Raw genomic sequence first — 17,773 nt, 5'->3', positions numbered from 1 at the left:
TAAATCCCTGGGGATGCTTAGATTTGGCAGTTTTAGGAATTAAAGTAATAAATGTTGAATTAAGACTCGAACATACCTTTGGTTACATCTTGATTCCTCTACCACTTCAATTATATCCTTTCTGAGAATGTTCCATTCTGCTTGATAAAATTATAGCATGGACCCTTCTGGTCCTAGAGCTTTGTTCTTGGCCATTCCTTTCACAACATCCTCTATTTCCTCTAGAGTCACAACATGCATTAGGGCCATTTTCTGATCTTAGGAAATTAGTCGAGGGATGTGTCGAGTGATTCTCAAAATAAATTCCTATCAGTCCTGGGGCGATTCCGAGAGGAGGGTTTGGAAATGATTAACCACCAGATTATCCATCTCATCATGTTGAACCAATTTGTTCCCTAAATCATCCTTAAGAGAGAAGATTTGATTATGTTGTCAGTGCTTGATCATTTCTTTGTGGAAGAACCTTATCTTTCTCTCTCCTTCTCTAAGCCATTGTATTCTGGACATTTGTTTCCATAATTTTTTTTATTATTTCCTTCTTTCTTCTAGCTGATTCATCAGGTGGCCTTCAACCTCTACTAGGCTTTCTAATCTACCTTCTAAAATGATTGTTTATTGAACTTCATGCATTCTATCTTGGAGTTTTTATTTGATCTTTCTGGATCTTACCAAACTCTTCCTGGTTCCATCACTTAGTTTAGAACTTAAGATCTTTAAGCTTGAGCAGGAATGCATCCATGTGATTTTGGCCCTACACAGTGCTTCCTTTCCACCAGATTTCAATTTTTTTCATAAATAGTAGATCTCGTAACCAGAAAGATTGAAAGTGAAAAGTTCAGTTTTTGGGACCCATTTTTAGATCAATCTCTATCCTGATTAGCCAATGGTCTGATCCCATTCCCAGAAGAATGGATGGTTACAACAAAATATCTCGGCTTATTACCTATTTAGGAACAGGAAATAGATTAAGGTGCAATGCTACCTGATCAGGTCCCCCACATCTGTTATTCCAGTTGAATACTCCATTTATTGTAGTCATATCCATGAGTTGCAATTCTATAATTGTTTCTCGGAATGCTTTGATATCTTCATCCATACGACAAAGCCATCCCTTTTTTTCATTTAACGACACAATTAAATTGAAATCGCCACTAATAATCCAAAATTCCTCCTCATATAACCTTTTGAGTTTTCCTAAGTTTTGAAGGAAAAGCCATTTTTCTCTTGGAACGTGAGGCCCATATACCCTAGTCAGTAAAGCCCAATCTTTGGTCCTAATGTGGCAGAATTTACGTAATAAAATCCTAGGAAGGCTAACCCAATCTTCAAATATCACCTCTGATGGATTCCATAGGGTAACAGACTTTCCATCACTACCATTGGAATCCTAGAACATCACTTCGTATTGAATTTTTAGGCTCTTGATAATCTCTTTCAACCTATGTTTTGAGATTTTAGTTTCTTGAATAGTCATGACACTTAAGTGATATTTTTGGATTTGGTCTTTCAAATACTATTGCTTGCCTCTAATTTTGAGTCCTATTACATTCTAGGATGTAATGATCATTGAGAGGTTTTATTAAGATGGTTGAAAACCACCGACAATGACACCATCCTTCCTGGATTGACCAACAAATCTCCCACCATTTGTATGGATTCTTGCAAGTTCTTTCGTCCTCTTTTGTTGCCTCCTTTCCCTGATGTAGTCGATTCCACTCCCGGTCCATGCTAAGATCCCAAATTATCTCACTGATTAATTGCTATAGGTCCTTTCTTGGCTTGGAATCACTGGAAGGTTTTTTAGTATAGTTGCTTTTGATCTTCAGGGATTAATCACTCATCTAGGTGTCTCCATTCATTTAGAAATCTTCTCATAACTTGTTTTTTTGTGCTAAGTTCTTCTTTCGAGCCATCGATTTCCATATTAGCTTGTTCCACCTACGTTACCTGGGCTTCTTTATCTTAGGGATCCTCTTCAACTTTTTTCTTAAGTTTTTGTCCACCCTTGGGCTGAACCTTAGGGCTTTCTTGGCTAGTCGGGCCACTCGATTCATTGATACTCTCATCCTCCTATGCTAGGGTTTCAAAGTGATTATTTGTTTTCATCCCTTTCTTCTGTTGCAGGTGCATAGAAACAGAGGGCGCTTTCACATTCCTTTTCTTTTTTTCAACTTCCTGAAAACCTTCGGTGTCCTCCTGATCTTTTGCTGGGTCTTTGGTGATGAATCTATAGCCTCTGAATTATTTAGAGGGAATTCCTTGTACAAGTGCCTATATTCATGGAACCACTTGCACTAGAAAGGCATGTGTTGATAATCCAATGGTTGTTTTCGTTATCCTCTACAATTTCCTAGGCTGAGGAGGAGATCGAAATAGGTAACCTTGAACCACTTTCAGCTCAGTAACTAGCCCTAAAAATCCAGAGAGGGATCTCTCAAAGGATTTTTCAATGAATATATGCAAAGGGATAGGTTTTAGGCTAGATATATAAGTTTTTTTTGAGTTTTTGTGAATTTATGTTTTTTAGATTTGCTGGACTAGGGTTTCGAGCAAATAATTAGGTCTAGGCTTCAAGTATGTAGAGACAAGTATAAATAGGAGCTATATATTAGTGTGTTATGGTGTAATTGGAGTGTTTTTCAATGTATTATAGATTTGTGAACTTAAATGAAACTAATGAGCATGTGAAAGCATGAATTCATTAGTTTTAGAAGAAAGGAAACACAAGTATGAATTCCACATAAACATAGCTTAAATTCAAGATTCTTGTCTCTATAACTGCAAGGAAATTTCATAGGAAGAAGATAAAAATCTAAAGAGAGATTATTTATTCATTAGAAACTGATAGAAAGAGAAATCAAACACCATAGACTCACTGAACTAGAGTTCCTAAAATATAGCTGCAACTACTCCTGTATTAGCTAAAGAGAACATAAATTTACAAGTATTCTCCACAAAATTCAAACCCTTCTCTCTGAATGTGAAATGATACATATAGACTCAAATGAACCACTTGCCCACATTTAGGAGTGAAATGCCTAGGTGGTGGAGCTATTTCCAAGATTCTCTCAACCAATAGGTGAGAGTGAGAAGGTTAAATACAAACTCTTCTCTTAGTCTTTGTTTTGAATTTTGCTTCCTTTATGAAGTCTAATTAACTGTAAAGACAACCTATCATATATATTTATTCATGATTACATAATCTCTAACTACTACAATTACATCATGAGTTTTGACTTTGACCAAGTCAAACTAAAAACTAGGAAATTACACAGTGAAATTTAAATGAAAAACATAGAAATTTGCAAAAGCACAATCTCAAATTTGAGCCAACTTTAAGGTTGCATCCTGAGGTCCAAATTGAGATTTGAAAGAATGGGCAACTATATGTTCCTGTCTAGTTTCCATAGCACCTTGAATTTTTGAAAATTACATATGGGAAGGCCTTCAAAAACTCATTCTCCTAGGGTGTCTCCAAAAGCGCAATGCTTGTCAAAAAGAGGGCAGAATGCTGATTTTTTACCCCTTTTTCTCCTTTTTTCTCAACATTTGGGCCCTCTATGAAAAATATGATGAAATGGATTTTGAGGGGAGGCCATGAGCTTTCCATAACTGAAAACCATTTGTCATTTGGAGGCCTGAGTAATTCTGTGACTAGCCAATTTTCTGAATTTGGCACCAAAATAGCCAAAAAAACCAAGAATGCTCAGAATTCCTTCAAAATTTGTCATGAGCTGAAAAATGATGTATTTCAAGCCCTCATGGATGCTTCAACAAGCATCTCTAAGCTATCCCTCTCATTTTTGTCCTTTAGGTTTTCCTTGAGCTTGTTTTCCAACTACTTGAGCTTGATATTACATATCATGTTTCTGGTTTGATAGTGATGTGCCATGTGCCTTAGTAGTCGGTTATCTTTGTTGACTTTGTCAAGAAATTTTTCCAAGTGATGATTGACCTTATCTAGCCAATACTCTTTGTCCTCATTGATCTCTAAGGCAATTGTGTCCTCCATGTCTAGGTCTTCATCTAGCAAACTGTGTCCTTTCTCCTACTTCAATTCCTTTTTAAGTCCCTTGGTCCTTGGCCTCTTTTTCTTGCCTTGTTTTTCAGTTTCCTTAGGTTCACTAAGCTCCAACACTACTTTTCTTTTGTGTCCTTGCTACAACATCTTAGATTTCTCTTTCTCCATGATGAGCTATCTAGCCTTAAGCTGACTATTTTCTTGCTCAAGGAAGGAAATGATGAAATGGGGGAGTTAGGGAAGAGAAATGATGGTAGGGGAATTTTGGGAGATAGATAGGGGTTGTAAGAAACTTAGGAAGTTTGAATGGAGTGGAATGAGAGAGAGAGAGATGAGTAGGATAATTTGAAAAACCTTCTTGCTAGGAATTTGCCCAAAATGATAGGTATGAGCTAGGGTTTGTGTAAGGATGAGCCAATATGATGATTCACAATTTATTTAGTGAATCAAAGGGTGTTTTAAACATGTACACAGGTATGACGTGGAAGAATTACATGTTTTCAATATCAAAACTAACCAAACCATCAATTACACAAGTTCTTGCAGCATAAAAATTTCCTCTACAATTTCCTAGGTTGAGGAGGAGATCGAAAGAGGTAACCTCAAACCACTTTCAGCTCAATAACTAGCCCTACTTAGCTAGAGAGGGATCTCTAAAAGGATTTGTCAATGAATATATGTAAAGAGACAGGTTTTAGGCTAGATATATAAGTTTGTTTTGAGTTCTTGTGAATTTAGGTTTTTTAGATTTGCTGGATTAGGGTTTCGAGCAGGTAATTAGGTCTAGGCTTCAAGTATGCAGAGACAAGTATAAATAGGAGCTAGATATCAGCATGTTGTGGTGCAATTGGAGTCCTTGTCAATGTAGTATATATTTGTGAGTTTAAAAGAAACTAATGAGCATGTGAAAGCATGAATTCATTAGTTTTAGAAGAAAGAAAACACAAGTATGAATTCCACATAAACATAGCTTAAATTCAAGATTCCTATCTATATAACTCTGAGGAAATTTCATAGGAAGAAGATAAAGCATGTAAAGAGAGATGATTTATCCATTAGAAACTGATAGAAAGAGAAAACAAACACCATAGGCTCACTGAACTAGAGTTCCTGAAACATAGTTGCAACTACTCTTGTATTAGCTGAAGAGAACATAAACATACAAGCATTCTCCTCAAAAGTCCAACCCTTCTCTCTGAATGATAAATGATACATATAGAATCAAATGAACCACTTCCCCACCTTCATGAGTCGAATTCCTAGGTGGTGGAACTGTTTCCAAGATTCTCTCAACCAATAGGTGAGAGTGAGAAGGTCGAATACAAACTATTCTCTTAGACTTTGTTTTGAAATTTTCTTCCTTTATGAGGCCTAATTAACCATAAAAACAACCTATCATGTATATTTATTCATGATTACATCATATAACCTCAAACTACTGCAATTACATCATGACTTTTGACTTTGACCAAGACAAACTGAAAACTAGGAAATTACACAGTGAAATTTAAATGAAAAACACAGAAATTTGTAGAAGCGCAGTGCCAACTTTGAGCCCACTTTAAGGTGCCTTTCTGAGGTCCAAATTGAGATCTGAAAGAACAGTCAACTAGATTTTCCAGTTTAGTTTCGATAACACCTTGAATTTTTGAAAATGACCAATGGGAATGCCTTCAAAAACTCATTCTCCCAAGGTGTCTCCAAAAGCGCAGCGCCTATCAAAAAGAGGGGCAAAATGTTGATTTTTGACCCCATTTTCCCCTTTTTCTCAACATTTGGGCCCTCTTTGAAAAATCTGATGAAATGGGTTTTGAGGGGAGGCCATGAAATTTCTAGAATTGCAAACCATTTATCATTTGGAGGCCTGAGGAAAAGGCATAGCGGCAAGGTGTTGCGCTTCTGTGACTAGCCAATTTTTTGAATTTGGCACGAAAATAGCCAAAAAACCAAAACTGCTCAGAATTCCTTCAAAATTGGTCATGAACTGTAAGTTAGACTAAGCCTTTAAAAATGCCATTAGATATTGTAACTCAATGAGTCCCTTTCATCATAAACTCATTGAGAGCAATCCTATCACACCTAGAATCTATGGGCTCCGTAAAATTCATAAGGAAGGAGCTCCCCTTAGGCCCATAGTCAACGCCATGGGAGGTCCTACCTATCTTCTTGCTAAGTTCCTTGCCTTAAAGCTTAAACCCTTAGTTGGTCATATAGAGTCCTTCGTTAAAGACTCTTCTTCCTTTATTGAGGAGCTCAAGGACATTAAGCTAGACCCTAGAGACATTCTTGTCAGTTTTGATGTTGTTTCCCTATACACTTGCATCTCTATATATGAGGCCATGTAAGTGATCAACCGTCTAACTGATCTTGATACTGCTCAGTTAGTTGAGATCTGCCGACCTTTTTCAGTTTTGAATGTGAATTCTTTGAGCAAACCGGTGGGGTTGCCATGGGCTCATCCCTATCCCCTGTTGTTGCAAATCTTTTTATGGAGGATTTTGAATCCAAGGCTCTAAACTGAGCCCGCCTCCTGCCTAAGCTTTGGAAAAGATATGTAGATGACACTAATGTCATCTAGTCTCACGGCCAAGAGGAGTTAGATCTCTTCTACGATCATCTCAATAGTCAATCCTCGACCATTAAGTTCACCAAGGAACAAGAAGTCAATGGTTGCCTCCCTTTCCTTGATACTCTTATCTCTAAGAATAGTGATGGTTCCCTCTCCCACCAAGTGTTTCATAAGAAAACTCATATAGAGCAGTATCTTCATGCTAGTTCCCACCATTTCCCGGCTTAGAAGTTGGGAGTTCTCAACACCCTTGCTACTCGTGCCGTAAGGATCTCTGATAAAAAGAGCTTCGAAGAGGAGAAATCCCATCTCCTTAATGTCTTTGTTGAGAACGGTTATAGTAGATACATGGGTCAGAAGGCTTTCCTCAAAGCGGCCAAGAAATCGTTAACTAGAAGAGCACCAAAGGAACGGATTCCAGGTGTCCATCTTTCGTTTGTTCAGGGAACCACTGATAGGATTGCGAGGATTCTTAAGAAGCATAATGTCCCCTCAACCTTTAGACCCCTTAACACCATTTGTAAGTCCCTCAGATCAATGAAGGATCCTATCGACCCTAAGGACATGAAAGGGGTATATATTATTCTGTGTTCCTGTGGGACCCTCTATATTGGTGAGACTGGTCGCTCCATTAATCAAAGGATTAGTGAGCATGTAGCTGACCTTAAGCATAGGAGAACCAAGTCTTCTGCTTTAGCAAAGCATGTGGAGAAAACCAATCATAATGTCTGTATCAAGGAGGCTAGTGTTATTGCTAGAGTTTCGCAATTCCATCACTGGAAATTTAGGGAAGCCCTTGAGATTGAAAGAAGGTTGAACAATCTCAATAGAGAGGATGGTTGGAAGATCAGTAGTTGCTGGGTCCCAACCATCTCTTCCTAGTTGTTTTCTTCCTTTCTTCCCCGCCCTAGGTTTAGCTTGATTTCCCCTCGTTTCTCGTATCCTGTGGCCTTTGTTCTTTGAGGTGTGGTAGTTTGAGGTATTTTAATAGCACGTTATGCTATTAATTTTAATAATTTTTAAAAAGAAGAATAATCTTGTAATTAATCTATGATAATATACTAATCTTAACCCGTAAATAAACGATTAATTAATTTTAAACATTAAAATATTCGTTCTAACCCTTAAATTGCTCTAATATTTATATATTTAATAACTAACTATTAATTTTAAATTAATTTATTTTAATATATATTTATAAATATAAGTTTATAAGATAGTCCCTTTAACTTATATTTTAATAAGAATATAACTAACTAGTTATATATTACTCTAATATTTATATAATTAATAATTTTTATAACTAACTATTAATTTAAATTAATTAATTAATTTATAATTATGAGTTTATAAAATGGTCCCTTTACTAAGAATATAACTAACTATCAATTTAAATAGATTCAAACTAAATAGAGGTTATGCCCCTAATCTTGTCCAACTAGCCGTTTTCCTGGTCAAATTTAGTTGTTAGTCAATATAGCCATTACCTGGTCAAGAAATATAGCAGTTGGTTGTTCTGCTCTGACTATTTAATATGCATAGGTAGATCTAATTCTTCAACTTGTCTTGACGATGAACCACACTGGTTGGTTGGAAATGCGTCGACAAATGAAATATCATGTGATTTATGCCGAAAAATCTCTCATAAACTTGATATGGATCACAGAAGCATCAATTCAAATATTTTACCAATTTTTTTTTTGAAAATTTTCAACAAAAATTACTATTATTGTATTATATTAGTTAAAAAAATAATAATAAATAAATAAAATAAAATTACTTTGAGAGATGAAACAAAAAGTATAAATTATATTATTTTTAAAACCATCCTAGATCCACTCTTCACTTTCGATCTACCAAGTCTACAAAGGGATCAGATTTAGTAGATCAGGAGTTAATATGAACCTAAATTGGTTCTAAACATTAATTTTGAAAAAAAGAAAAAGAAAAAGTGAAGGTGTTAGCAAGGTGTGAGAAACATGAATTTTATGTAATATTGCTAGTGTCCCCGAGTTTTTTGCAACTCTTAAAGATCAATTAGTAGATGACCTATTTACCTTGCTAGAGATTCTAAATAAGATTGAAAATCAGTGTATTTCCATTTATTCTGAATTATATTTTCCTAAATTAATTAAAAGTTGTAATATAAAGCAAGTTGAGTATAACCACTTGTAGTTAGATTTATTAGCCATTGGAATGAAGAGACACGTGAATAAAATAGTTAATCAAATATCCCTTAAATAAGATGTATTAATTACCATAGATTAATTACAGTCATTGAGTCAAAATCTATTGCTATAGAAAACATTTTGGTTGCAACAATTATGTTAGAAACATGAGAACTTTTGAAGGAACTCCTATGTTTATATGGTAGATAGCATTTATGCAATTAAAAAAGTGCTTTAGAAAATGTTTCCAGCATTGTGTGTTCAACCTCTAGCAATAAAGTGCTAGAATTAAAGACTTTTTAGTATGGCGTGTGTTCAACCTCAGCAATAAAGTGCTAGAATTAAAGACTTTTTAGTATGGCAAGAATTCAAGAACATGTTAAAAGATGAGCACGAAGAACACAAAGGGATTATTTTAACAATGTTTAGATAACATTATTTTATCTAAAGTTATACATGTTTGAAATTTAGCAAAACTTTGTCCATTGTTTGGAACTATTGGAAAAACACATGCATTGATGCAAAGAAATGAAGGAAATGGTATAATTCTTTTCTAGAAATCTATCATTTTATATCCAAACGATAAAAAACGCAATAATATTAAGAGATTAAAAAACCTCAATCAATAATTTTTAGAGTCCATCATGAAGGTTTTTGGGCCATTTTGAATTTCCCGCGTGGGTTGTTTTTGATAAGATGTATAAATATATGGTTTTATTTGAATAATTATAAAATCTAAATGTAAATGTAATTTTTATATGATTTAATTAATAATATCATAAAACTAAAAGTAAAATGAAGAAACAAACCAACAAAAAGAAACGACGTTTTAATATCCTATAATATATATTTTTTATATATTTAATTTTAAATTTGAATAATAAATCGTAGCTACATTAAAAAGGTACATAAATATGATTATGACATGAAATTTTTTTATAATTTTTTTTATCTAAAATTGAAAATAATATTTTATAAATAATCTATTATTTGTTATTAAATTTGAAATCCGAAAACCATGAAATATATTTTAAAATTTGTATTTAAAACGGATGTGGACAACTTAAACATTTAATATTAAATACTGATATAAAATATTCAAATTAAAACAATAACAATAATTTTAAAGCCATAATTTTTAATAATAATATTCTCATCACACAGGTTCAAAATAGAAACCTACGACACATTGGAATCCTTTGGATAATATATGTTGCTTAAAGTTTTAAAAACAAAATTAGTCACAGTTACATAATGACACACCATTCCGGTGTAAGCTCACGGATGGTTTCTTCTACAGCTGTCGCAACTTTCTCCAGCTCTTCAAATATTGCACTTATGATCTCCTGTACCTGATCAAACACCGTATTCCATGAAACGCAATTCCAAATTCTAAAATTTGTATAATGCCTATAGCATAGTTACATTAAAAGAATTGATTGGATGGAGTCTTCGGAGAAAAATCCAATACAGGTAAAGGATTTAAGTTTCAGAAACATCCCTCCCCACATCACTTTCCCTTTCCCTGCTGGATATTTTGATGGAGCAACCCCCAAGTTGGCACTTGTGGACAATGAATAGCAATATAAATTATATTTGTGGACTAATATTCTACTATTTGGAGAGCTATGAATAAAATGATTACCGTTTGTGCGAATTTCAAACCGAGTGCAAGGTGCTGTACATCAATTTCTCGCAGTAAAATATCTGCTTGTTCCTTCGAAAGTCCACCTGATTTAATATTCTCACGCTGATTTGACAATTCCTGCAGAAATAAAAGGAAAGGAAATGATCAGCAAAGACAACTCCACATATATTGATTTCCACAATATTTGCATTCTGAAATTTGCACACATACCTGGAATTGATGGAACATGTCATTAGAATAAGGACGGCTTTTATTTTGTAACATTGTGCTCTCTATCTGATAGAGCAATTCAGTTACTTGTTTTTCCTTTACTGTTCGTGATGTCGTTCTATTATCGAAAATAACCTTTCTATTGTTGCAGTTGAGTAAAAGCTTCTGCACAGAACATCATGGGTTTACATATATCAAGATTAAACATGTTATTGGGAATATACGTTGGAAAAATATTGAACATGTATAAGAAATAGATTTCAATTCACTGGAAACATTTCGCCCGCTCACTCCAATTTCCATTCATATACAGGAAGAATAATTATAAATTGCATAATAGTATTTTTGGTTATTTTGTTTATATACTATATGATTTAAGATAGTTTCAGTGAAATCAAATCAATATAAATTTATTTTAAATACTGATTTAACATGAGTATAAAATATCTAATTTTTAGGTTACAATTGTTTTTAATGAACCAATATTATTTAAGTATTTAAATAATATTATGAAATTGATAATTAGTAGTTAAAAATATTAATAAAAAAATATGTTTATATATATATATATAATTGTTACTTTACAATTGAAAGTAAATTGTCATTTTATGTGTTATTATCTTTTTCTATAAACATGGACATGTAAATGAGATTATAAGTGTTTTTTACATTCTATTATGAAGGAGAAGTATAAGTTCTTTTGCGTTTAATATGGAGTTTAAATGTGATAAACACACACTTAAGGAACAATTGTAGATCCATGTAACTCTAAATCTGTCATGCACCAAGAAAGATCAACCCTATCATGCCTAGGGAGGGATCAAATCCTTTAAAGCTGAAAATTTTACTATATTTTTTCAATCTAAAGAAAATAAATCACCTCAAAAGACTTGTTACATTAAAAGATCCTAAATTAAAAAGGATTTGCACATGCATATCTACATTAATAATTTAAAAATCAATTAGCATCATAAGAAATAGATATATTAAAAAGTTAAAAGCTCGATTAACATAATAAGAATAAAGCAAACACTTTAATCTCCATACAACATAATTTTTATACCAATATTAAAACATAAAAGAATACATAACTAGACATGCGAACAATGTAACAATACGGCCAAGGAACACGTACATCATATTTCTCTATTTGAATTCACCACCAAAGAGGAATAAGCATAAAAGAAAATAAGATTCACAAGTTATTCATATATAATACACGACCTTACTTATTTGGTGAAGAAGAAAATAAGATACACAAGTTCTTCATATATAATACATGACCTTACTTATTTGGTGTAAGCCACTTGGTTTCCAGATTCAAATAGCATTTTCAAATTTAAGAGAGAATTTGCTAATAAGAACTAATTGTGGAGGTTACACTTATATACACTTATATTTTTAATCATACTTGTAAGATAACTTATTATTTTATCCATCATTATTCAAAATTTTAAAATCACACAAAAATAAATAAATTACAAATAAACAAATATTAATATTAAAAAAAATATATAAGGCACAACACTGTAAATTACTCATTTACATAAATAGAAAAAGAAAGAAACTTAAAAAGCTTGGAAAATTGTTGTTGCAGTTATTTCCAGAATATAGACGAGAGAAACTCTAGCGAGCTTGATTAAAATGAATTAAATACTCTTTCATGAAAATGAAGATAAATGGAAATGTTATAAATTTATTTATTTATTTATTTTAAAGTAAAATATGAATAAAACTCTTGTAAATCAATTCCAAATACTAACACTCCATAGAACATAAAATATATTTATATTTTTGGAAAGTGAAAAAATCTAACCTGAATTTGTTTGTCGCCACGCGAGTAGTCTTCAAAGGTCTGTTCGTTTGCTTCCAACTCATCACCAGCAGTAAAGATAACCACCACGTACTTCATAATATTCTCACCAAACAGCTTTTGCAAGGCCTCTAAAGCGTTCGCTTCTTCATCAGAAAAACGATTTCTAATGGAAAGTACGAAAAGAACTCCATGGAGTCCCTCCTTTGCGAGTTCTATGCATTTGACAATTTCTTGGCCGATAATGGCCATTTTGACCTTAGGGTCAAAGAAACCTGTAATGGAAAGTTTAATATGTTAGCTTATTGCCAATTTTACAATGTTTTATTTAGTGAGGAAATACATTAATCGTCAAAACTGCACACTACAAAATCGAATGGTGTGCAAAAATTTATTAATATTAAAAAAAAAAATTATCCGTTGAGTTGGATTAATAGTTAAGAATTCTGTGTTTTTCCTTAGAAAGTCACAAGTTCAAAACCGGAAGAGGTAGAGAGATAAAATATGTATACCTTCGTAAACTTAGCAATCAATTTACAATATACATGAACGAATGGTGAATAAAGACTTTCCCTTATCAATCACTTTTTTTTAATATTTTATTCAAATAAATTCATTATAACAAAACTTATAATATTTTGAAAATATTTTACTAAATAATTTATTACTTTAAATCTCACTTTTTTTTAATTAATAACGTAGTGTTATATGAAGTTTTATATAAACTTCATATTAATTCTAAAACTATTTAATAATTTATAGAGATGGAGGAATTACATTTTTCATTATTTTATTTTTAGGTAAGTTACAAGTTTTTATAATTTAATTTTATAATAATTGTATCATTTATCTCCTCTATAAACATTAAGAAGACATATTCTTCGGATCATGAAATCTTATCTTACATATAATAGTCATTGTAGGAGGAATAATATTCATTGTAAGAGGATATTATTAGTTTCTTATCATTTTCAAAGTGCAAGATTCATAATATTTGGTGTAAGAGCTCATGATCTTAGGATTTTGATACTTCAAACAAGTCATTGTGGATTTTTCTAGGTAATTTCCACTGGTAAAACTTGAAGAATATCGAGGGAAGTCTCAAGGAAAAACTTGTTAAAATTTCATATTTTGGTTTGCTATATTTTTGGAGATATTTTGTGAGAAAGTTAGGGTTTCTTAATACTCCTAAAATCACTCTCAAACAAGTGAGTTCAACACTTTTTACATAATTTTGTTAATGGGAGGTTTCAAATGGTGAGACTTAGGACAAGTTGAGGAGAAACTGGAATGGACATCTAGTTCAAATTTTATATCTTGGTTCACTACTTTTGTATCTTTGTTTTAAAGAAGTTAGAGTTCTTGAATGCTCGATTTCAAATGGTGAAACTTGAAGTATATTGAGGGGAAAGCTCACGTAGCATCTAGTTTATATTTTAGATCATGATTTGCTATACTTTCAAAGATATGATCTAAGGAAGTTATGATCTCTTATTTCAAACCTGCCAATTTTTCATTTTCACTATAACATATTTTGTGGGAGGTTTCATTTGGTGCAACTTCGATTGTATTGAGCAAGGATCTAGGGAAATATCTAGTTCAAATTTCATAGTTTGGTTCACTATACTTTCAAAGTTATACTTTGTGCAATTTATGGTTTATGAAGGTTCCTGAAATCCACTTCAAATAGGTTAGCTTCGTATTCTATCTATAAGATCTCTTCTAGGATGTTTTAAGCTGTGAAACCTACAAGGATCTTAAGAGACATATAGACGTTACAACTCAAATACAAATTTTAAAATTATATTTGAATAATTGGACACATGGCATATTATACAATTTTCATCATGGGAAGAGGCCAAGAGTCAATAAGATTTGAGAATTTCACCATAACATTTACTTTACACATTAAAATCTAGTTACACTTATGAAATTGTGAAGAAGACATATAAGAGTGTTACATACCAAAATTTCAAATCTAGAAGGGTTCAAATCTCAAATATATATCAATAAAAGTTGATTCATTTAGATATCCTCCAAATTAAGGTTTTAAAGGTACATAAATAACAAGTGATTTAAGTTTTGATTACAAGATCCAATCTTTTTTTGTCATTGAAATTTTTGATAAAGAGGAGTAATATTATTATTTTCCAATGTGCCTCTAAAGATATTCATTACAGTACTTAAACCTCCTAAAGGCTCATCTTGGACTCATGAAGAAAGTGAAGACATAGAACTTAGGTTTCCCCCATTAAAGAAGAAAGTTAATGAATTGGATTGTAATATGTTCAAAATGATGGATTTTTTAGGTTTCCAAGAATTTTTTTCAAAGAAATTGTGGATGAAATGAAGGAATAAATACAAAAAATCATGAATACCATGGAAAATGTTCTCTTGGAGGGATATTGAGATCAAAGGACATCATGAAAATAAAAAGACCCACTATGCTAAAACCCAATCATTATGAGAAATATTTTATCACAATTGAAGTGCACAAATATTGCATCATGGGACCATAATAATTACTTTTTAATATAATATCCATATAATTAGGGCTTCAAGTTAGCACAAGGAACTATCACATTCTAAAGAACGATATGGGGAAGTTTTATGATAGTAATCCTATAACATGGATATCTTAGGTGGAGCAATACTTTGATCTACAACATGTGACATCCTATCAAAAGGTAAATATCACATCGATATTTTCAGAACAAGACCAACAAGTATAATATCAATGGCTTTGTGAAAGGGAAAAATATTCTATTATATCTTGGTTGATTTTTACAAAGGAATTGATAACACATTATGGGAATGTTAATAGCAATATGTTTTTTAGTCAATTTTTAAATCTTTGACAAAAAGTTCCATTTATGGAGCACATTTAACAATTCCAAAAGTTCAATCTCAAGGTAAAGAACACTTGAGAGGACGTCGTTAGACTTATTTTTGAGAATTTTAAAATAAAACGTCTGACATGAGGTGTTCCTCTTAGAACCTAAATCTCCCGAGCATGCTTTCAATCTAGCAAGGAAAGTTTAAAGTAGAGACAAAAATTGGGTTATCTAAATTAGAGAATAAAGTTAATGAAATGGATGGTAGTATTGTAACAAAGGAGGATCTATTAGGTCCTTAGAAAAAGCTTGAAAAGAAATGGAAAATATGATGAATGAAAACAAGGAAGAAATAGAAAATAAGATAAATGAAAATAAGGATGAAATACAAAAATCCATGATTTCTATGTAAAATCTTCTCTTGGAGAGGCTTCCTAAAAGGGATGTGGACATCTGAGGAAATCAAGAACATAAGTAAAAGCATGTTGTTGAGAATAACAATCATACAAGGTGATCTGGATTGGATCATTATATAATTTTTCATCCATATTGATGCTTTTAGATTGGAAAATGTGGAGAAATCAACTCACAAGACCATTTTTACTTGTAGGGCTTTGTTTGGAAAATTAGGGTCTAAAAACTTCCAAGAGCATTTTGAGGTATCCATTTGCATTTTATTGGGAGTTTTTTTTTCTTATTTAGCGTGAACTTCAATTTCTTATTGTACATAGAGTGCCCTTTCCAATGGTGAAACAATTGCCTCAATTAGAGTCCTTATGCAAAATTTATGTCACTCGTAAGTTGACCTTCTTGTCTTGTCCACCATAATTTGAGAGGCTTCCATGTGAGCCTCCATTATTCATAGGAAATGTGCTAGCCACATGATTTTGATGAAGAAAACTCTAAAAGAGTCCATATTTCAAAGCAAGCTAGAGGTGGTGGTAGGGAACCATTATAGTTTTGGATATGTGGTAAGGATCATTGTAAGAGGGATTGTGCATAGTATCAAAGTGGTGGTAGAACCCAGATCTACAGTGCTCAGGAGGCGCATACAGTTGGTGATTTTTGTCATAGCATTCCCAATATATATGCAGCTGTGGACAATAGATAGGTGGACCATCAGGCATCGATCATTGAGATGGTCGGTAAGATTTGTTATCAAGTTGTTTCTATTTTGATTGATCTTAGATCTAACTATAGTTATATTGATCCTGACCTGGTGGATAAGTGTGGTTTGAGAAAAGAAGTGCATGCAGAATCTTAATTGGTACAGTTGGCTACAGGTACGAAGAAGAGAGTTCACCATTGGTAAGAGCTTGTGCATTTGAGTTAAAGGGAATTCCTACAATAACACATTTGAATGTACTACCATTGGGATTGTATAATATGTTTTTGGGTATGGATTGGCTATACCTTCATAGAACCAAGGTGGATTGCTTCAAAAAGGCCATTGAGTGTGTCGGTGATAGTGGGGAAAAGAGGACTTTGTAGGGGAAGAAGAAGCCTACATCAATGAGGATGGTTATCACTATGTAAGCTAAGAATAGTTGCAAAAAACGATGTGTGATATTTGTAGTGCACATTTCTAGTGACAAGGGTAAGTTCAAGGTTGAGGATGTCAATGTGTTTGTAGAAATTTCTTTATAGATCAACTAGCTCTGATGCCATGTAGAATTTTCTCTATAAATCAGCTAGCTCTAATACCATGTAGAAATTCTACAAATTCTTTACAAATCTACCTCTAAGATCATGTAGAAAATCTAATAGTAGATTAACCTAATAATGCAATATACCAAAGAAAAATACTATGATCTACTTCTACTATCAATTTGCAGAAGCTTAAAAGATCGAGTTGAATCAGAGCTGAACAATATAACTAGAAAAAGAAGAATCAATCATTCAAGACACATGAAAATACTTTGGGGAAAGCCTCACCTAAAAACCCCACCATCTGTATTATCATACAAGGTGGAAATACATCAGAATTATACAAAGCCTTAGCTCTCACAGCCAGCCAGCTCTCAGTACAGTCCTCCTGGATGCTCACAGGCAAACTTGGCTTCTCACAAGCCTTCCTCTCTACCCTCGAAGCTCCTATTTCCTTGCGTAGTTCCTCTGGGATGATCTCCTTCACCCATTGGAACACTGCTCTCACACACTGCTCTATCACACTGTTAAAACTATGCAATCCTCAAGGAAACTTACCTTCATTGCATGCATGAGTTTCCTTTATAGGAAAACACATGCAATTGATAGTACATTGTCCTTGACATTTAGCTCAACTGGGCCTTTCTTAGAATAGACATGCATGAGTTTCTGATGAGGGAATCTTCAGTTATCTTGAGTACACTAGTTGAGCGCATGCATGCATCAACTGGCTTATAACTCATAATTAGTTCCTCAAATAGTTTGGAACTAATTTAACTAGACTTAACTTAGTAAACTAAGCTAACTAATTAAAACTGAAATATAACTCAATCTTATCTCCTTAATTAAGGGATAATATCCTT

At 32.9% G+C, this 17,773-nt stretch overlaps 1 protein-coding gene across 1 annotated transcript; it reads right to left on the bottom strand.

Annotated features, from left to right (window-relative positions):
* Nucleotides 1-10,005: 10,005 nt before the first annotated feature.
* Nucleotides 10,006-12,681, bottom strand: LOC149180889 (immune-associated nucleotide-binding protein 9-like). The gene is made up of 4 exons (XM_089414022.1): nt 12,433-12,681; nt 10,617-10,781; nt 10,404-10,523; nt 10,006-10,110 (listed from the first exon to the last, which is right to left on the bottom strand). Exons 1-4 carry the CDS (start codon nt 12,679-12,681, stop codon nt 10,006-10,008), a joined length of 639 nt encoding a protein of 212 aa, XP_089270148.1.
* Nucleotides 12,682-17,773: the final 5,092 nt, after the last annotated feature.

This window comes from Pinus tabuliformis, chromosome 3_2, assembly GCF_031772625.1.
Source record: "Pinus tabuliformis cultivar Carrire ecotype Pingquan chromosome 3_2, CPIR1, whole genome shotgun sequence".
Classification (NCBI taxonomy): Eukaryota; Viridiplantae; Streptophyta; class Pinopsida; order Pinales; family Pinaceae; genus Pinus; species Pinus tabuliformis.
This window is presented reverse-complemented; position numbering and strand designations above follow the sequence as displayed.